A 21,017-nucleotide genomic window follows, 5' to 3' on the forward strand; every position below is an offset into this window, starting at 1 on the left:
GTGAACAATGGGCTTCTTATCCGACTATGACTGTGTATTACGTCTACGCTGCATGTCATGACAAACTGTGTCAGATGTTGACTAATATCGTATTTCGTTGTTGAGGTCAGTGGTACAAGCGGTTGTGAAACGGTTATAAATACAAGCAAAAATGCCACCGCATTAAAATCCATTAACAACTTACAGAAAATGAATCAACGCTGGCCTGGTGGAGAAATTAGCCATCTTACATACAGCTCTGAAAGTACTTTAAATTGGAGCTATTATGTTTTCCTTTCCTTTTTCTGTAATATTTATACTGTTACAGCAAGAGATGCTGATGTTAATCATGCACCAGTAATCCCTGTGATCCATAACCTTAGGCTTCAGTCGGCTCTTAACACCCAGTTCCTGACAGTTTTTACTTCTCAGCTGTAAAAGGATGATGGGGTATTGTCAGCACCCTGCCAGGCGGACAGGCGGTGGGGCAGCCTGGACTCCCACGTTTGTGAATGTGATAACTCCAGAACAGGGCAACGTATGATTTTGAAATTGATACCATACGTGCATCTACTATAAATCTCGGGCGAGTGCAAGTTTCAGTAACTAATCAAGGTCAGAGATAAACTTTTCTGAAAATCAACCAGGATTTTCAAGTTTATACCGTAGATGCATCTACTAGGAGGCTGAGAGTAGCACTGGCAACCACCTGTACTTTTTTACCCTACTTTTAGAGCTTTATCACTTCAGTGAGAGGGGATATTCCTAATATGGTCATCTCAGGGACACAGCTCTGGCTGTTCAAACCTCATGGTTGCGATGGGCAGCACATAAGAAGAAAGTTGGGTTAAAGAGAAGGTGGTCTTTGAAGAAAGAAGAGGTAAAACAGCTTGTTTCAGGCAGAGGATGATGTGAATGACTGCATCAAGGCCACAGTATAAAGTATAGCAAAAAAAAATAAAAAATATGGAGGTGGAAATGAGCATAATAAAACCCCCTTAACCTAAAGCTTTCCTTTTGTGATGAGAAAGGCTAATCGCAGGACACAGAAAGCAAGTAAGGGTCAAGAAAATTGACCCAAAGCGGGAAGAAGTTCAAGGACATTTTTGACAACTTGTAGGTTAACAACAGGCAGGTATGTTAGAGTGACTGACATGTGCAGCTAAAACAAAAAGACTAAGAAAAACTAACAAGAATGAAACAAGGTGGGTAAGCATGGCACCGTACATCAGACACAAAAGAATCTTATGATCTGACTAGCAGCAAGTATTTCCCAGGGATAAGGGGCTTTTCCTTTAAATCAAAATGAGTAGAAAGTATATTTATTGATAAATATATTTACTGACCCCCTTTGCTTTGCTTTCAACAGGAGCCCAATGACATGCCACGGAGTCACCCAGAGGGGGCCTATGCTAACACGATTCTCCCCAACCACCACGTCCCTCATCCTCACCCTCACCCCCACCCCCATCCTCATCCTCACCACCACCATGCCGGACACCACGGGGTGTTTGAGGACTTCGCTTGCTAAAGCCAACCATTGTTTCCTGTCTTGGTGACAACAGAAGATAAGAGCTGTCTGTGTTGAGACCAATAACAGACCCTTGGCATTTCCGTCACTCCTTTGCTGTCACCAGTGAAAAGCTACAGCCAAAGTCAAACACCAAACTTGTGCTGCTAACAAACCACTTGTACGTACAGTATGTAGGCACAAAACGGACACGGCTTTTTCTCCTTTCCTTTTTTTTTTTTTTTTTTTTTTTTTTTTGCTCTATCTCTCTCTCTGTCTCTGGATGGGATCCCACTCAACATCGCCCCGCTTCATGTTGTGATTCAAGACACTTTGTGATTTCAGGACCAATTTTTTGGTACATGATCACTACGAGGGAACAAGAGGAGGACTGCATGTCACCTTGATCCAGTTTATATTCCAAAAAAAGAAAGAAATAAGAAAAAAAAAAGATTTATTTATTCAGCTAGCATCTCAGATTTTTTTTCCCATCTGTATCCTTCCATGTATGTCTCTTGAAACTGTTTCTCTTACTTCGAGGAGAACACAGTGTACCATATCAAGTCATCTACACAATATATTATGTAATTATTTAAAGAGATACTATTATATGTTCTATATTGTATACAAGATGACAATAATTCAGTAAGCATACCTTATTCACCATCCAAAGTATGAAGGGAACTATTTAGGCTGAAATATATGACCTTGGCTTAGAAGATCTAGCAGCATCTTTCCACATGATACACTTTGTCTGGTTTGTGGTTAAGGTGTTAGAGAGTAGCATTGTACCTGTACATAAAGTCCAACGTAAAAATGAGAAAGTTCTAAAGGTTCTGTTTCGATGGTTGTTGTTTATTTTTAGTTAATATATATCTTATGTACTATTAATTTTAGTTATTTATACATTTTAGAGACAATTTTTATAAGAAAATATAGCGATCACGATTGTAGCAATTACTGTACACTTACAATCTGCAGATACGATAGACTGCCAGACATCGATACTTTCGTCCAGGTAACAAGAACGGACTGAATGCATTGTGACTATTATATCCATCATTTCCTTTAAGATGTCTGAGACAACACAAACATGCTTTGCTTACGGATGAGGATTGGGTTATGTTTTCACATATGACATGGTTGCGCTTTAAGTATTCCTCCTATTCGACTCATTTCTGCTCACCATCCACTCTTCATCTTGGTTAGCATCCTTACTTAAAGCTGACATAAGCAATAAGAGAATTTTTTACACATCTTTTTGCAAACTCATCTCCTTCAGAACTACTGTAAAAGTACAGCAGCTATTTACAGTGGGGACCCAGCGTGTGTGTGTGTTTGTTTATGTGTTTGCATGCGCACTTTAACATTTTGCACACATGACTGAGCACATTAGACTGACACAGCTCAGATGAGCTGATCCATGAAAAAAGGAGGGATTACAATCAAAAAGCTGGAAGAGTATTACTGCAGCGGGAAGGTTTTATCAGCTGAAGCCACCTCTGGAGATGCAGATGTGGCAGCAACGTAAACAGGTACTGTGGCAGAGCCGGATATATATTCTTATTGGTTTATGTAAAAAAGGACAGAGGACAACACACATTTTTAAGAGCACAAGTAAGCAAAGGGAAATATAAACTGATTCACTGATTCACGACTAGTCTCTTTTTTTCCACTGCAGGAACTTACCAGACTTCCCTTAGCCACCTAGAAATGCATATTTGATTTAAGGCTCTTTCTTGCACCATTCTTTTCAAATAAGAAACTGGAACTTACAACAGCATTGTCTATGTTTTATCGTATAACCAAAAGTAGATTATTGTTTATGATAGCAGAGATGGGATGGACAACCTTTGAAGCATTGCCGATATGGATTTTTGTTTCAGGGAACTAGTAGGACCAACTCAACCAGAATGGGGTCCTGTGCTGTCAGCCACATCATAGTCAGACGTTTCATCTGTTTGGCCATGTGTCTGTGCTTTGTTTTTAATGGTTAAATAGGAGCTCGAGTGTGATTTTGAACAGAAATACCCAGTTCTTTCTTGAAATATTTGTAGTAGTAAGATGGCAGATGCTGCTCACACTTTTTTATCTTGTGACAAAGAAATCTGTGTTTCGTTTACTTTAGCAAATCCTAAAGGCTGGAATTTGCTTTTAGTTCATTATAATAAGAGAAGAAAACAACCGGGGGGATTAGATTGTTGTTTTGCTTAAGTTCCTGCAGTAGAGTAGTGGGGGCTGTACATGAGGTTACCCAAGTAGCCGGTAAAGACTAGCTATGAGCTCCTCATTATTTTCTTTTGCAAATTAATTGCATTCTGTTACACCCAAAAGAGAGAATTATTCAGGACTGATACAAGTTTTTGTATGCTTTGCTAGTACAAGCCTCTAAGAAATTTTAGAAAGGTCAGCGTATATGCTAATCCAGATCAGTGACATGGGACTGCATGTTTTATATCACAAGCACCTTTAATCTTGAGTGAGGTTTTTGCAGATGTGTGCTCTCAAGCTATAGTTTGGACTTACACGTGTCAGAATAGGTATCACGCAATGCGCTGGTGCAGAGTGTGAACCAAATTCGTTCCTGCACAGAAGGTGGCAGACACTCCAGTGTCTGAGAAATGCAAGAATACCTTACACGATACAGAATTTCATGTTAACAAATGACAACATCATTTTTCCCGTTAATTTGATAGGTGTATTCTGTTGCCGCAATATTACCATACATCACTTTGGCTCACGGTGAGATTCCAGTCTCCATCTGCCAAATCCCCTCCTCCTTTCAAGTAATCATGGGCTATACATGGCTGTTTAATATTCATAATCATGTGTCACTTTGACATTTTCAAAAGGTTCCCAATCTGAGTCTCTGATGGCATCCTGTACAGGCTATGCATAACAATCTTCTCCTCTGTCATCAATAATTGTAGCTATCCTCAGAGAAGTCACACAGGGGTTGGTGTGTTGAGATGAATACAGGGCTGCTTTATTGCTGTAGAGTTTTATTTAAACGGAAAAGCCTAAAGTGGATGTGGAAAGGCTTTTTTAATCCTGAAGACGGTGTGTTTAGGTTCACTGCAAAACACAACTTCAGATAATTCTGCATTCGTCGACAAACACAGATAACTTTACTGCAGCAGCAGCCTGTGTGAGGTGCCACATGACCACACGGTGGGCGGCAGGTCTGTGCTGTAGCAGACGGGACAACTTCCCTTCTTAACAACATGTAGCTCACATTCCTGGGATTCCTACTCCGAGCTCCCTTTACATAGGGGACCTACCTATGTTTTTAAAAGCTTAAACTACCAATCAGCCTGTATGTGCTTGCTGCATTACCCATAAAAATTAATGTAATCTCACTAGCCACAGATGTTAGGTTTTGAATATCTGCCATTTTCCTGCTCGTTTTATTTTATTTTTTTCAGCTGAGGCCTCGGAGAAAAATATAAGTGCAGGGTGATGCAAGGAGCTGTCAGGAATTCAAAAGGAGAAATTTCATCCTATATCTGACAGAAATGGAAATGGACTATCCCTGCAGTGACAAGGAACGCTTACATTTTGTATATAAGTGTGATCTTGTGATTATTTCTTCTGTTAGAACACATTTTATAAATGTTAAATATGGTAAATACAATGACTATTAAAGTTTAGATAAAAACCAGTGCCTCTTAAATCCCATTTCACTGTATGCCGTCTTTTTATTCCCCTACAAACCACACCGTTGAATAGCAATTCAGACTCTGGTCATTTTTATTTCCTTTTGAATGACCTTTAAGGTTGCATAAAGACATCTCGAAGGCTAGCTCCTAGAAGATGAGAGCAGGATTATTGATAGAGATGGTAAAAAATGTGTAATTCTGCTTGTTAAAAGGTGAATTGTTTGGGGTTTTTTTTTTTGATGGTTTAATTTTTTTACTGCTTTCTGGAGGACTTAAAACAACCTCGTCCTCACATGACAGGAGAAAGTCCTGGGATTGAACATAAAATAAAGTACAAAATAATGGCTTACAATTAACTCACAGCTGCTCTGTAGTTATGCGGTTTTACAGCATGCCTCGGGGCAGTACATATAGACCCTTGAAATAACTAAAGCTGTAATTAAGGTTGCGACGTTTTCCCTGTTTTTACCCAACCCAGACATCAGGAATACCCAAGTTCTAACGTGGGCAGCAATGTTGCTGTGAAAACGCTGCTTATTTCTGTGAGATTAAAACCGTCTTCTTCGTATTAGAAATGTGATTTCTACACGTTCAATCCTCTGCTTGTAGCGGCCAGTAGCCATTACTGGTCTGGGACCTGCGCTGCTGACAGCAAACGCGTTCTTTTGCTGACACCTAAAGGACAAAAAGGATTCTGTTCCTGCATTGCCAGCAATGTTATATCACAGCAATCCAGACAACAAAAGGACAAAATGTCATATTTAAACATCCTTTATTTAAAAAAAAACAAAACAAAATTACAATTCACAGCTTATTGGTAATTACAGCACACATTTGGATGTGATGAACTTTTTAAATTGAAACGTATTGCTTTGGTTTTACAAGTACCCACGTGCACTGAACACTGTAAACCAACAGGTTCAATCAGCAATGGAAAATTTTAAAGAAAAAAAAATGTTTTATTTTAAATAATTTGCTTGATCCAAAGTGAATTTTGTTTCTGTTTGAAAGCACAAGGACAAAGCAGATACTTGATTCCGTCACAAAATAATAAAATAGAAACTGCAGTGTAAATAAAGCTTTAAAAAAAAAAAAAGTTTAAAAATAGAGTGTCTATAAAATATTTATAGATGCACAGAAAATGTCATGGAAGCCTCTGTTAGTGCTGAAGTGTTTAGAAGATGCATAATTTAGGAGATATGACAGACTGAATAAATTATGGACAAAATACTTAAGAGACTGCGCTCGGCGATGACGGATGTGATAATTAATCTGCCCGCTCCTTTAATTTTGGGCTTCTCGCGTCTGCAGAAGGCAAAGACGACGCAAATCACCACAATAACTTCATATTGTAATCTCAGCACTTTCAGCAATCTTTCACAGTGGTCTTTTTTTTTGGGAAGATTATATTTTCAATTATGCACATTATTAGCATTGTACTCTTCAAAGGATTACGACAAACATTCATACAAGCTGGTGCACTGTAATGGTAAAAAGAAAGACTCATCTTGAAAAAAGACGCGTCAGGGGAAAAAAAAAAATGTTCACATGGCAGACAATACAGAAAACACCTTTCAGGACCACCAAAGTGGATGTAGTGTTTCCAACATATACATTATATCCAATTACAGTTAAATAACAGGACTTGCCTTGATTTTATGTATTTCCAAGTAAACCGGATGATGAAAAGTGTCTAGTGTCAGAGAAAATACATTAAAAGGTCTTGTCATAAGAAATTACAGTGTATTTACTTCGTATCAAACAGAAAGAATGAGTCACGTACAGTATTTTGATATACACACTGCTTTCAAATGAAAAGTCCTCCATCAGACATATTCAGCTGTGTTATCTGTAATATTGCACATTATAATATACTCAACGACATTATGGTGTCCAGTACCGCTACCTCCACCTCCACCAGAAAAGACCCCCATTGGGCAGCGTTACAACTGGGAGAAAGCAGCCATTTGTGTAACTGAGCACACCGCATGGGAGAACAATGATACCAACCAGTGACTTACAATATCTTAACAACACAGTTGAAATTCTTTAAAAAAAGCAAAACAAAAACAGTTTCTTTTGGAGTTGTCAGACTGCCTACACCTGGTGAAATGTCTTCATACATTCTTTATTTCAGCTGTTACTAAACTAATTCAATTCTAATTTAAAAAGTACCGTACATTTCAAAAGGGACTCTTGAAAAATCTGAGCAATCGCTACAAGCATTTAATAACGAGCCCTCGCCCTCATCTACTGCCTCATGCAAGCAAGTTTTCTTGGAAAACTTACAAGTAGACAACCTCTGAATAACTTAAAAACACAATGCTGGCCTACATAAAAATAAAGGTTTGTATCTATTATATAAAAGTTCCAGCAGCAATTTCTCAGAAGCTTCATTCCCTGCTTTGAGGCACATGTGCAGCCTGTGGATAGCTGGTGGTCTGACATTTCTGCGATAACCACCGCTGTATCAGGCTTCATGCACAGTGAAAGGTAACACCTCCCATTTATCCAAAGCGTTATTGATTTTATTCATAAATCTAAAAAAAATATATAGATGTACAATACCTCGTGGAGTCATTTTTGTCAAGGCACATATGCAAAGATGCACTTTTGATATTTACTGACTTGAGTATTTACCAAAGTGCAACACTTCAGTGCCCCCTTGTGAAGGGACACATAGGTTACCAGTAAAAAAAAAAAAAAAAAAAAAGAATTATAAACAGCTCCGCTTTAAAATACCTTTGATATCGACATTAAATTAAAGGACATTCCCACTGAAAAAGCAACAACATACTAAAAGTTTTTGCAACTTGTTTTGGTTCGTTTAGTCGAGCAGCTGCAGCCAGTACATCAGCTCAATCATGCCTGTTGTATTCAAAATAGTCAAAAGCACAAGCGTTACATCCAAGTGTTGCGAACCAAAATCAAGGTTATAATTCCCACTGAATGCATTGGACGTCTGAATCATAACAATCAAGTCAATACTGTAAAGTTTCTGCCCTCTAGTGGTCAAAGCCTGCTTGACGCAATCATTAAAACTATGTGAAAAGGTTTTATTGGGAGTGTACTGCATTTATATATCCAAACTGCCCTTAATGCACACAGGAAGACAGAGACAATCACTTGTGTTACCTGACCTGGTGACTAAAAGTCACCTACACCCCTAAGCAGGAGTTGTACTTGGTAAAAAGTTTAAGCGATGGGTGGTGGCACAACGGTTGCCCTCTTCACCCTAAATTCAAGCCTCAAGACTTTTTTAGCGAACGTGCAGGAGCAAAGGTTTCACTGCTATTTTTAAGTGCTGTTTCCGTGCTCTTGCTCAAAAAGCAGCATGGCAAGTTGGGAGCGAGAACCGATGCTCTCCAAGTTGCTCTGAACACATCTGTGATAGATGTCCTCACTGAGTCTTGGGTTGCAGACTTCATAACGGTATTGCTGGCGTAACGCTGGCTCTATTGCCCTGAATACGTGCAGACCTGAATACTTTACGAACATTTCGTAGATATCCATGTTCTCTAGAATCTCCTCATTTTCTTGGACGTCCGCCACCATCCGACTGCGCGTCGTCATGTAGTCCGAGTTGTAGAAGCACGTTTCGTCAAACGACCTGCGGTCAAAAAGGCCCGCGTCCTTGACCAGATCAAGTGTGTCTGGATGTGGCTGGTTGTGATAAGCCACGTCGGGGTTGTACTCCTGAAAATGAATGGGGAAGAATACTTGCCAATTGTTTATGGCATTCATGCGACAGCGATTCAGAAACTCCGAATTGATGTTTGTGTTGACTTCAGCCAGGAAGAAGAGCGTGTCGACGGGGTGCTTCTTTGAGATGATGTCCATGAATTTGATCTGGGATGGCGTTTCCGTCTTAACACTGATCCACGGGATTTTCACTGCAGGGTATTTGCGTTCATAAACGGTTATCTGAGACTTCACGCTGGCAAATATATCATTCTGGCTAACTTGTTGGGCCTCCACTGGGTCATAAATAAACAAGAAGGTTAGGATTGCATTTTCGCTGGTCTCAAAGGCATTCGAGGCAAAGACTTCAAGAAAGTGATCGACGTAGCTCCGGTCCTGCAGAGTAAGCGGTATAATAATGTGGACCCTTGTAGCTTCAGTGACATATGGCATGGGAATGATCTCTATCTGGCTCAAAGGTCGCACCAGATGAACCCTCTTTGTGATGGAGCGGCTGTGACCTTTCTGATTAACAGCCTCCAGCTGAAGGTCTAAGGTGTACTCCATCCCCCTAATGGGGTCAAAGCGTCTGTAGCCATTAATCAGTTGCTGCTTCTTTAAGTGTATAATGGGCATGTACTTCTTGTTCAGCTCTCCTATGGCGGTGTCAATGACATCCGCCACGTCCATGCGGTCAATGCCGCGCAACTCGCACTTGGGTGAGCCATCGATGCACGAATAAATCTCCTCCTCTGTGAAGTATTCCCATTTCAGAACTTCAAACCGAGACTTTGGTTCAAAAGGAGGATTGATCCCCACTGGCCACTGGGCGCTTCGGTTCCCCTCAAAAGCAACAACACTCACATTCTTTATTTCTGCCTGTGGAAACACAATAAGTGTTAAAATAGACACATTTAACCCAGCTCGTACTACACTGAAATTGTGGTATTTTGTGCCAACAATAGAGGCGAGCAGGCAGGTTTTTATTTGTGACTGATCCATGGGTGATTTGCGACACTTGAAAATCAGCTTACCTGCAGCTTAGCAATCTCATCATAAGTCTTCTGGAGTTCAATCTCAGTGAAGAATCTGTGCAAGCGGTACATCTGCTCCGGGTCAGACACTGGATGGACGGTCAGGGCTTTCTTAAACTCTTCACTCTGTTCTTTGCTTGGATCAGAGTTTTTTGCCAACTCGTAATGGTGGTAGTGAAGTCCCTGAAAGGAATCACACAGGTCCTTTCATGAGGTGCGACGACACAAACACGCCTATTGTTATTCCAAGCTGTCAGCTGTTATGCAGCGCTGCTTTCATTCAAACAAACATTACATGCCATCCAGGCAGCATCTTGTGCTCGTCTCTGCTGCAAGGCTGACCATAATTGCACAGTGAACTGTAGACAGATTCTTTTTTTTTTTTTGTTTAAATAAAACAAGACGGTTTATAACTGGAGATTTTTACAGTTAGACTTTTGGTCATTTTTAGGGATGTGTTTATTTTGGGCACTCTTAACGGTGTCTCTCACTTTAGTAACAGGCTTGAAGGAAAAAAAAAAAAAAAGGAGGAAACTAACAGAAGTGACTGACACAGGCGGCAGAATCCCACTTACAGACATGGTCACTTAAGCCGAAAACAAAGTAACCACCTAAGGAGCTTGAGTGATTAAAAAAAGTGAACCCAATCTGATCAAGCTATTAAAAGAACAAAGAACAGAGACAATGCTTAACTGAGCAGTGAAGCAATTCTGTTGGAAATGTTTGCCAACTTACACCCTGTAGTTGAAGACTTAGTGAAGCCTAATTGTCACCAGTGTTCTCTTTCTTAGCAGAAAAAAAAATGTCTGGGTCTGTGTTCAAGCTATTTTCTTTAGCCATTTGAGGCCTTTTAGCTTGCCTCTGTTTCTCCCCCTTATCTTGGGGGTGTGGGAGTGTGAGGGGACTCTGGTGGAGCTATTCTGGCTCAGGGCACTTAAGATAGCCAAGTTATTCACTCTCAGCTATGGTACAAGATGGTTTCCTGCTTTGGGGGAAGGCCAAGTAAGGGTAAATAGAAGCTAAAAAGATTTTTACATGTATGGAAAATAATACAAACAAAACCAAAACTTTAGTATGGGGGAAGCAGACTGCCTGAATGACACAACCAATCGCCTAAAGGGTGGTCAGACAGAGCTTGTTTGACCTTAAATGTTAATGACATTACAGGAGCAGAGCATGTTGACCCACAGGGGATTTTCACGCCATTGAATCTAAGCTGAACTGTGAACTGTGCTTTCTTTGCCTGTTTGCTTATTCCACAGTGCTGCTGGAGATGCAAAAAATGCAAGGCTAAAGGGTATTAGCAAACCACTCTGTAACACAAATACCATCTCTGTACTTGCATGGTAATTACAGTTTTATATAGCTAGCTGTCCGTCAGCTTTAAGTGCTTTCCCAGAGGCAAAGCATGATTTGTACTGTGAGGGCTAAACTAAAAAAACTAAAAAGTTTTTTAAAATAACTGCTATGACCTATCACATGACTGTTCTGCAAGTCTTCTTTGTGGTTTGATACACACAAAAAAAGCACTATTAAAAAGGTGTTTGGTCTTTCAAAGACTATATAAAAGTTTCTGTGTCCCAAACGTAGATTTAAGTGCTTTAAACCTGCATTACTTCTGAAAGCCAGCAGACAGCGACTTTTCTGCCTGTCAGTATGTCCTATTGCATAGAAGTCTATGGGGTCATAGGATTCTAAATCCACTTCTCAACCTACCTCATATTCACCAACACAGTTTATGCTGGTGTAATCAATGATGCATCGTCCAAGCCACTCATCAGGCCGGGCGCTCAGGATGTCGTTCCTACAATTTTCCAGGAAGGGCTGGAGTCGTAGCAGCAAGCTACGTGACAGGAGGTACCCAAACCCTCCATAGCAGTACCTCCCTTCCATCGCCCCACCTATGAACTCCTCAGGCCTGCCCATGTAAAGTTCTCGATCCATACTCAAGTGCTCCACCAGGGCTTTGATCCGGTCGGCTTCAGTGTAGGCGTCATCTTGGACAAAGTAGAACCAGTCGTATTCATTGATGTAATGGTCGAAAATGTATTTGATGGTCTGGAACATGTTCCATATCAGCCTCTCGTCTCCATGAGAAACCACAAACATGCCGTGAGGGATTTTGCGGCTGCGCGAGCCAGTAAAGAAGATCACAGCGTCCAGATGATGGCTGATGGTTCGATTCACAGCTACACCTAAGGTGTTAATAGTGTTTTTGGAGGTCATGACCCCGACGAACAGACGCTCCCGCATCCCCAACTCCGTGCTGATGTACTTGGCCCTGAAAGAGATGTCAAACGGTGACTGAGTGGATGCTGCTTTGAATGAAAACTGCCAACAAAAGAACTAATGATCTAAATAGATCTTATATCATAATATATTATTTCACATATGTAAAGTACTGTGTAAGGTGTGTAATGACTCTTTGGGAATCACCTTATTGTTCTTTTTTTTTTTTTTAAATAAATTCAACTAAACAAATTTGGTGTCTAAAGATATAATTTAAAATTGGTTATGCGCCAAGTTGTCTGTTATGTGCAGGCACAAGACTGGTTTTGGTGTCTTTTATTCTTGAATGAATGAATGAATGTCATAGGTCAGTGTCAAGTGGCTTAACAAACAAAAATAACATTGCTCTGAAAAATGCTCAAGTACAAAGATCAGATTGACTGCTCGTTAATTCACATTCAATGTTCAAATAAAACATTTAAAAGACCTTCAGAACGCCTGGAGAACTATTGCTCAAAATCACTTAAAAAAAAAATGTCAAGAATGTCAGACTCCTTTGAAGTAAAGCAAACTATTGAGGTGTGGCTCAAAAACGGTTGTAGAGTCTTGTAATTTATTGTTCAGCTCATTAAACATCTAGAAATTATTAAATCATTAGAGAAAACAAGGACTAAACAGACATGATGTAGTGACCTATAGTGGTGGCTTGTAAGTCTCACACTGGACTGCCTGATGACTTTACAGCATTTCTGACCAATTCTTTTTTTTCCTTCCCCTTTCAAATCTGCAAGAAGATACTCTAAACATCAGTGTCCAGTGGCTTTCGCAATATTTCCATCTTAACAGAAAACACCAAAACCGAGTTTGTTGATTAGATGATTTAAATATCTTGACACACAAGTAAGAACTAATGTTCTTCGGAAAAGTAAACATGTAAGAACTTGCATTGTGTTTCATCATTTACCACAACGCCAAACTGATTTTCATTTCCTTGTTATGCTCCACATAGCATTAATAATGGCCTGTTATTAGAGCTGCAACTGTTGGTCAATAGATCACTCAAGACAGTGGAACAAATTTTAAACAACATTTTTCCCCCAAGAGAATTCGCAGCTGTTCTCGTCACATGTGTGGTCCCACATTAAATATTTGCATTTTGAACTCTCGGTTGGACAAACAGTATATGTGAGAACATCTACGTGAGCTCTGGATATCTGTAGGGTGACCTGGGCCTGTACCGTGAAGCGAGTTCAAAATCCCCAGGGTATCTTTCTGTTATCTGGACTAATTTAACATAACACTGGTGATTGAGATAAGCAGTCACACAAAGCTGGTTATCAACTCACTAAGTTAACCCAGAGTTTCCTAATCTAGATATCAACGTGTTCACATGAAAAAGGGGGTTTTGGCAACATCTGACCTGTCACACTGATTATTTTACTGGAAGCTGATTTCGCAAAGAGTAAACTATGATATTAGAAAAAATATGAATAGCTTACACAGATATAATGGAATGAACAGCTGCTGCAGTGTGAGAGGAAAAGGACCGTGCAGTAGTTTAGTGTTATAAGTGATGCATGATTTCATTAAATGTTTTGGTCCGTGAGACTGGAAGAGAGCTACTATATTAACAAAGTTAAGCCTGTTTAAAAACAGAAAGAAAAGCTGGCAACAATACAAGTTGTGTGAGTTAACAGACTATATCACTAAGGATGAGGTATAAACGAGTATTCCATTAAATTAATGTTTTGGTTTTTATTCTTTCAGCTCCAGCTTGATGATGGATAACAGTAAAGAACTGATACAAAAAACTGATTTAAAATGTAGGTTTTGTCTAAATGCAATTGATAGAGAGTCCACAAGTACAAACAGGTTTCCTGATTTTTGTATTCATGTTTGCAGAACAACAAAACTGTTGTAAAATTGTTTGCACCCAACAGAGAAAACATAACAAGGACAACTGGACCTAGAAGTTTTTTTACTGACTCTTCGGGAAAACAAAGTAAAACTGAAGCTATTAAAAACAAACTTTATAACTTTATACCCTCCTGTTATCAAGGTTAGGTATCTTCCAAGAAGGCTGGCGCTATTTTCAGAAAACCTGATTGGTCAGGAGGTGGCGACTTTGTACTTGCTGATCTTTGATGTGCAAGGTTCACAGTTTAAGTTACCATAGCGATGAACCTTGGTAAAAAGTGAACCACCTTAATAGTACAGACAAACCTGGGTTAACACCAAAGTTACCTTGATAAGTCAAAATCCTGCTTGGTAGTACAGTCCTCAGGAGTCTCACACCCTACTCTACATTATAAGACAATGGTTCACATCTTAATTGGCTCAAGTTTACAAAAGTTAGGATGCAACTGAAAACTGAGGATTACCAGACGGAACAGAGTCTGTAATAACAATGGCTATAAAAGACAGTATCAACCTGATCTGGGAAAGCCTACTTCCTTTAGCCCCACATTTAGCTTCATTGGGATTAGGGTTAGGCATAATTCATAAGAACAATTATAAGATGCACCACCCTTTACTGAACAAACCAACGTTTGGCATAAGCTGCCTCTGAAACCTCGGCAATTGCACGTTTGCATCTGTAGCCTCAGCAGAACTTCTTTACGAGGAAAGACCCTTTCTTGGAATTGAACTGAAATTCAGCCACTGTGGGTGCAGAGGCCAGCACTTAAATAAGGTCTTTACTCAGAGAGGGAAAAAAATGCAAGTTTGGAGGCATACTGTAGCACAGAAAAAAAACTAGCTCTACTCTGGCCAGGGTTACACTGGAAAACAGCAGAGGAAGTGGTGCAGACTTCACGTTGTGTCCAAATTTCTGTGGATATGTGATCTGGTAGAAGGAAACAGGCTCTGAATCAGCTGTGGCTACCACTGGCTGTGTCTTATTAGCTTTAATGATGAGGATACTCAATTATAATCGTATAACTACATGAGAATTAGTGACTGAATGTGTAAAAAAAAAAAAAAAAGTCTTTGAATGCAATTTTCGCAACTCCCTCACTAATTAACACTCTTTGCAAACTCCTGTAATCACATTTCTCCATTGAAGTAACTGTTAAACCTGCAATTTCAGCAGCTTTTCTGCCTCTTAATCATGTTTGGCGTGCATCTACAGATGTGCACGTCTCTTGTGAGGCATCTTGTCCTCACTTTACTTGAGCCTGTAAACTTGCGCCAACCAAACCCAGATCTTTGTCTTCACTTATGGGACACAGGAACAATGGTGTGCACAGAAAGTAGGACACCTGGCCACGCTACCCGCGCAGGCGTTATGATGTGAAGTCACACAATGAGTGATTTCAACATCATCATAATCATGACCATCAGAGACCAGTCATCATTAGAGAGGATGATCTACACAGCGGCCTGCTGTGCTGTAGTGTATAGCAACGTGACCTGGACTGAGTATCAGCCACATGCTGTCAGGCTGTGCTCTCCAGTCAAAGTGAACCAACAAACACAAGTTACCTGAAAACTTTCTTTGGGGCGCTCGGCTGGATCTGTTTGTACGGGACTATTCTTGGTTGAAAATCCTCTTCGGACGTCACATCGTTGACAGCAGAAATAGAGTTGGGCTTTCGGGCTCCTTTGAGCAGTCCATCCTTACCTAAAGACACAGCCTCCCCTTCCTTACTGTCCGGAGAACACGCGTCTTCCGACCAGCTCACGCTCAGTAAACTCAGCGTGAAGCCTAAAGAAATACCGATCACCACCGGGCCGAGCGACCGCAGCACAGAAATTAACAACGAAAATCTCATCTTGAGCGTCGGATCTCTCTGTCCGGCAGTCCCGCTACGGTCGCTTTCAAGGCGTCCAAACAGGCCTCTGGACTGGGACAGCTCGACTCTACATCGAAGTGGAGCATCCAGAGACAACTTGAGGAAAAGATGCAGCTTCTTCCTTTAATTTTACGCAGGACTCTTACGTGTCAGTCTAGCTCATGCTTGGCTCCGCCCCCTCCTGCTTGGCGTGTCACAGGCGGGACTACTTGCACATTTATGTGTGTGTGTGCGTGCTGAGCGGGGCGGAGGGATATTGGCCAATCGTATTTATCGATTCGTGTTTTGGGACACGGATTTCCCCCGCTTGTTTTAGTGTCTCTGAACACAATTTTAATCTCCGTGCCCATGAGCGCCAAATAGATATTTTCCACTTCTAAGTAAATAATGACACCCACTCCTGATATCCGATTACGACTTCGCCTTGGGAAGGTGGGAACGACGCCTCCTCCTTGGCTACATGTTAAACACCAAAGAAACTAAATTAAATTAAAGTTTAGGATTAAAGCTACTATTTTTATTTTTAAAAACTGGGTATCCTTTTAGTGGTTGCCAGGGTGACCCTTCTCCAGGTAAAGACTCTAGATAACCTGCTACAGGGGCTGCAGACAGGAAACATGCTGAAATAGGGCCATTTGTGTTCAGGTGCACGTACAGATTTTCTTTTGGGGGGGGGGCTAGATCACCTTTCATGGCCTTGGACATCCAGCATGACACGATGAGTTACGACTGACGACAGGTAAGACACAGGTGAGGGAGAGCTGAAACACAGCCAGGGTCCTGTCTACCTGGACCAGGTGATGGCCTCTTTTCACAAGCTCAAATTAAAGAACTTCAGCAGCTGCTGTCATCGTTTCACTGCCCCCCTCCCTTCCCTTCCTTTTTCAAATTCAGCTTACATCGAAGTAACAAACAGGTAAACTTAATAGCTGAAATTAAGGGCATAAGAATGAGAAAACAATGATTGTTATTATTTTATTCAATCTAATTAATGATTAGATATTATTACAATGAAGAACAGTTAACCTTGCTGTGTTAATAGATAACAGTTTTACAGTTTTCTGACCTTTTTACTTTTACAGCATACCTTTGCTAATGTAATTCATATAGTGTTCCAATTTTATATCTGAAACTGCCTTAAGTATTTGTGGCACATATCCTGGAAAGATTCCTCTGAGATTTTGGTTCATGTTGACATGATAACATCAGCTGCACGATGATGCCAATCTTTACCACATTCCAGTGCTGCTCTGCTGGATTGTGATCTGGTGACTGTGGAGGCCATTTGAGCACAGCAAAACTCATTGTCATGTTCAAGAAACCAGCGTGAGCTTTCTCCTTCTGGATGGCAATGCTCAGTTGGTGATACTGGGTGGAAAGTGTGCCAAAATATATATTAATTATTATTATTATTAATGTTAATAAAAACAACATGGTTGTTTCAGGTTGTTTACGCCGAGTTCCTACCTAACTATCTGAATGCTTTAGCAGAAATCAAGACTCATCAAATAAACAAACAACATATTTCCAGTCTTATTTTGTCCAATTTTGTTGAAACCGTGTGAACTGTAGCTTCAGTTTCCTGTTCTTATCAGACAGGAGTGTCACCCGGTGTGGTCTTCTGCTGCTGGAGCCCATCTGCTTCAAGGTTTGACCTGTTATAGTTTCAGAGATGAGTGATTATTTACATTGCTGTTGCCTTCCTGTCAGCTTAAAGCAGTTTGTGCTCTCTCCTGATGTCTGGAATCAACAGGTATTCTCACACATTGGACTGGCGCTCACTGGATATTTTCTCTTCTTTTGGACCATTCTCTGTAACTTCTGGAGATGTTTGTGTTTGAAAATCCCTGCAGATCAACAGCTTCTGTTATAACCAGACCAGCTTGTCTGGCTCCAACAACGAGTCTGCATCCAAAGTCACGTGAATTGCCTTTTGTTCCTCATTCTGATGCTCGGTTTGAGCTTCAGCAGGTCCACAAAATGCACTGAGTTGCCATGTAATTGGCTGATTAGATATTTAGGTAAAGCGTAAAGTAGCCTTAGAATATATATAATAAGCTGAAATGTAACACTTACAAGAGGCATTTTTCTGCATCTAATAATAATATAATAATAATACTGAAGTATACCTTTATTATACTGATGTACCTTTATTTTCTAGAAGTCGTCATGCAAAACTTAGTTGTATGGAGAATTTTTGCAATGTAATATCTTTCCACTTCAAAGGGCAAACTTCCTCCACTGCTGTTTACACGACATGCAACTTCATGCCTTTCCCTCCAAACACAGGAACACCTTCATTAGCACACTGATACCACCCAGGTGTATCACTACATGCCACTGCAGGCCCTTTTTTCTTCTCACTAAAAGCTGCACACTAACCACTCATTAACTGCTGGACACCAACAAGGATTTTCAACCTCAAATTCAGGCGTTAAATCCTCATTTTATATCAGATGCTACAGATATGGGCTCGCCTTTAAAGCTGTAACAGTGAAAAACATTACCAGCTATATCTTAAGTTTCTCTCTGCCGCTGCCCCATGTGCGTTTTATTAACAATTTCCGCTCATCCACCTGGTTCTGCTATTCTCTGTTGGCTTCTGTGCTCCTCGTCCAGATGTCGGACGCTCCGTGCTTTGTGGTCTGTGCAGTCCACCCTTCAGCTGCCTCCTGATTTCACCCTCCTCACCGAGACTTCCATTCTCTCCTCCTCTGACATCTGCTGATTAATTTTTAATGGGGGAGTTTAAAAGACATTAAAAGCCTGACATGATTCAATATGGTCTTTGTGCCACTGCTTGCACGGAAGCATGCAATGCTTTCTTTGTGTGTTATCATCTCTTGGAGTCATAGCTGTGGGCGTACGTTGTTTGAACAGACATTAACAGGTAAAGACAGACCAAAAACCCAGGTATCCCTTTAAAAAGTGAGACTTGTTTGATTATAAGGCCTGATTTCAGTGAGTGAATCTTGTGTCTTTACCTCGTGTCATTGCTCGTTTTTTCTGTCATCACAGCTGTTTGTATCTTTTCTGATCCACATATTTGATTTGGCAAAGATTTTACGCTACATACCGTTCTTTTTCTTTATCTGGGCTTGGGACCAGAACTAGGAAAACATTCACTCATGAGTCCCGCGTGGGTGTGTTGATAATATACTCAAAGTAAAATACATAAACTTAAAGTCTCCTCTTTCAGTGTACTACATGCTTTACATCTTCTGTGATTTTTCAGGTTACATCTCCTGTTCATTCATTTAAATACCAAACAGAGCTCTGCTGATTTGGGCCCCCTGGTGGTAGCAAATATTCTCATCACTTCAGTTATATGGAATCTACTGTAGATCATAAGAGTAAATCAGTGGTTATAGAAGACATTAAATCACAGCATTTAGCCATTGGTACTTTGCATTAGCCAGTACATTTATTTGACCTTTGACCTTTAACTGCTAGTCTGATTCTTTCTAGACAATCATTGTAGCCCACCGAGTAAATGAAGGGTGATAGGAGCATTTTTTGTGTTAGATTTCTTGGCATAAAGTTAAAAAAAACATTACACAATACTGATGATGTTAACTACTGTCTGGTTAAGTGAAAGTTACATCATATTCTAGGGAGGAATGGCATATTGTTTGGCATCAGCAGTGACTGGAACAGAACATTTGATCACTGATGTAAGCACGTATATCATACTTTTTTTCATGCTCAAACTGAAGTGCTTTGTCGATGAGAATTAAGATTGTGTGCTCATTCCTGAGAATCTTCATTACTCAAGGTTTTAATAATCAGTTCACAGTCTGTACACGATAACGCTGACCTTCCTCCCCGTCACAATAACTCCCTCAGCTGTGGAAGTAGCTGATATTGTCATGGCACAGCTGCCCGTGTTTAAAGTACCCAGCTTTGCTAGATGAGTCATGTCATGGCCCAGAATGGAGGCTACATGATTACATTAGTTACAACTACATTGGAAAGTGAGCCAGTCTGAAATATAGAAGCGCCAGGTTTGAGGTTATTGTGTCACCAGTCAAAACTGAGTCTCCAAAGCAGTATCTCACTCACAAATCCAGCTTGTCCTTGAACATTTTTGTCATTAATTTCGGATCTGCGTATATGAAGAGCTTAGAAATTACTGATATAGAGTATAAAGAACACACTGAATACTTTCGGCTGCAAGATTGAGCTTTTTTATGGTTAGCAAAGCCTTTCACACAGATGATATTGTCTCATTTACTCAAACACAGTTTAGGTGAATGGTACAGAATATTAAATGATAAAAATCTATCCATCCGTCCATCGCACGATCTGATATCATCGTGTTGGTGTTGTTTCTGGATCAACAAAACTAATGTCAGTCCAGGTTTAACATTGCAAGTGACCTATCACATAGTAGTTATGTCATAGTTTTTCAGCGTAGAAACACCATCATACCACACACCAAACCTTAACCTTAGCTATTGCCCCAATTATATGTTGGACATCACTCTATCCATTTTCTTCTGCTTGTCTGTGTCCAGGTTAGGAGGCTGCAATTTAACCAGAGATGCCCAGACTGCCCTCTCCCTGTCCACCTCCCCAATCTCCTTCGGGGTGAAACTGAGGTGTTTCCAAGCAGCTGAAGGATATAATCTCCCCAACATGTATGCCCCGGGGTCTCCTCTTGGTAGGACATGCCTAGAACACCTCACTTAGGAGGTGTTCCAAGAGGCTTAGCCTAATAATTGAATCACATCAACTGGTTCTTTTGATGTGGAGGAGTAGCAGCTCTGTTCTTAATCCCTCCTGAGTAACCAAATTCCTCACGCTTTCTTTAAGGGAGAGGCCAGGTACGATTTAGAAGAAGCTCATTTCTGCGGTTTGTGTCTCTGATCTCTCCGTTAGTATCCAGAGTTTAGCATCATAATCCTCCACCTGTCTGTTTGCTGTTTTGTGTTTTTCCCTTTGTTCAAAGTCTACATAGGGCTGGGGAGGTGAAGGTCTGCTTATAGGTGGAGTCCTTGTTTCCCACGCTTGGTCATCACACCTGCTGCTCATCAAGGCTCATTTTCACCCAGTATTTAAATCAGCTCTAACATCCACTCTCGTCCAGCTTGTCTTTTGTGTCAGTGCGATAATCAGGCCCTTAACTTCC

General features: G+C 40.5%; 2 protein-coding genes across 2 annotated transcripts in view; one reads left to right on the forward strand and one right to left on the reverse strand.

Annotated features, from left to right (window-relative positions):
- asic4a (acid-sensing (proton-gated) ion channel family member 4a) overlaps positions 1–5,167 on the forward strand; it is a 96,695-nt gene extending 91,528 nt beyond the window's left edge. The window contains exon 10 of the mRNA XM_084954562.1: positions 1,349–5,167. Within this exon, the coding sequence (XP_084810688.1) occupies positions 1,349–1,510 (162 nt within the window). The 3' untranslated portion in view covers positions 1,511–5,167. The remainder of the gene's footprint in view (positions 1–1,348) is intronic.
- Positions 5,168–5,903: 736 nt separating this feature from the next.
- On the reverse strand, positions 5,904–16,056 carry chpfa (chondroitin polymerizing factor a). The gene is made up of 4 exons (XM_084954560.1): positions 15,576–16,056; positions 11,580–12,144; positions 9,864–10,046; positions 5,904–9,708 (listed from the first exon to the last, which is right to left on the reverse strand). The coding sequence occupies exons 1-4, from the start codon at positions 15,863–15,865 to the stop codon at positions 8,446–8,448; spliced, it is 2,301 nt and encodes a 766-aa protein (XP_084810686.1). The 5' UTR covers positions 15,866–16,056; the 3' UTR covers positions 5,904–8,445.
- Positions 16,057–21,017: the final 4,961 nt, after the last annotated feature.

Source organism: Perissodus microlepis, chromosome 16 (assembly GCF_051167445.1).
Source record: "Perissodus microlepis isolate ML-2025 ecotype Zambia chromosome 16, ASM5116744v1, whole genome shotgun sequence".
Lineage (NCBI taxonomy): Eukaryota > Metazoa > Chordata > Actinopteri > Cichliformes > Cichlidae > Perissodus > Perissodus microlepis.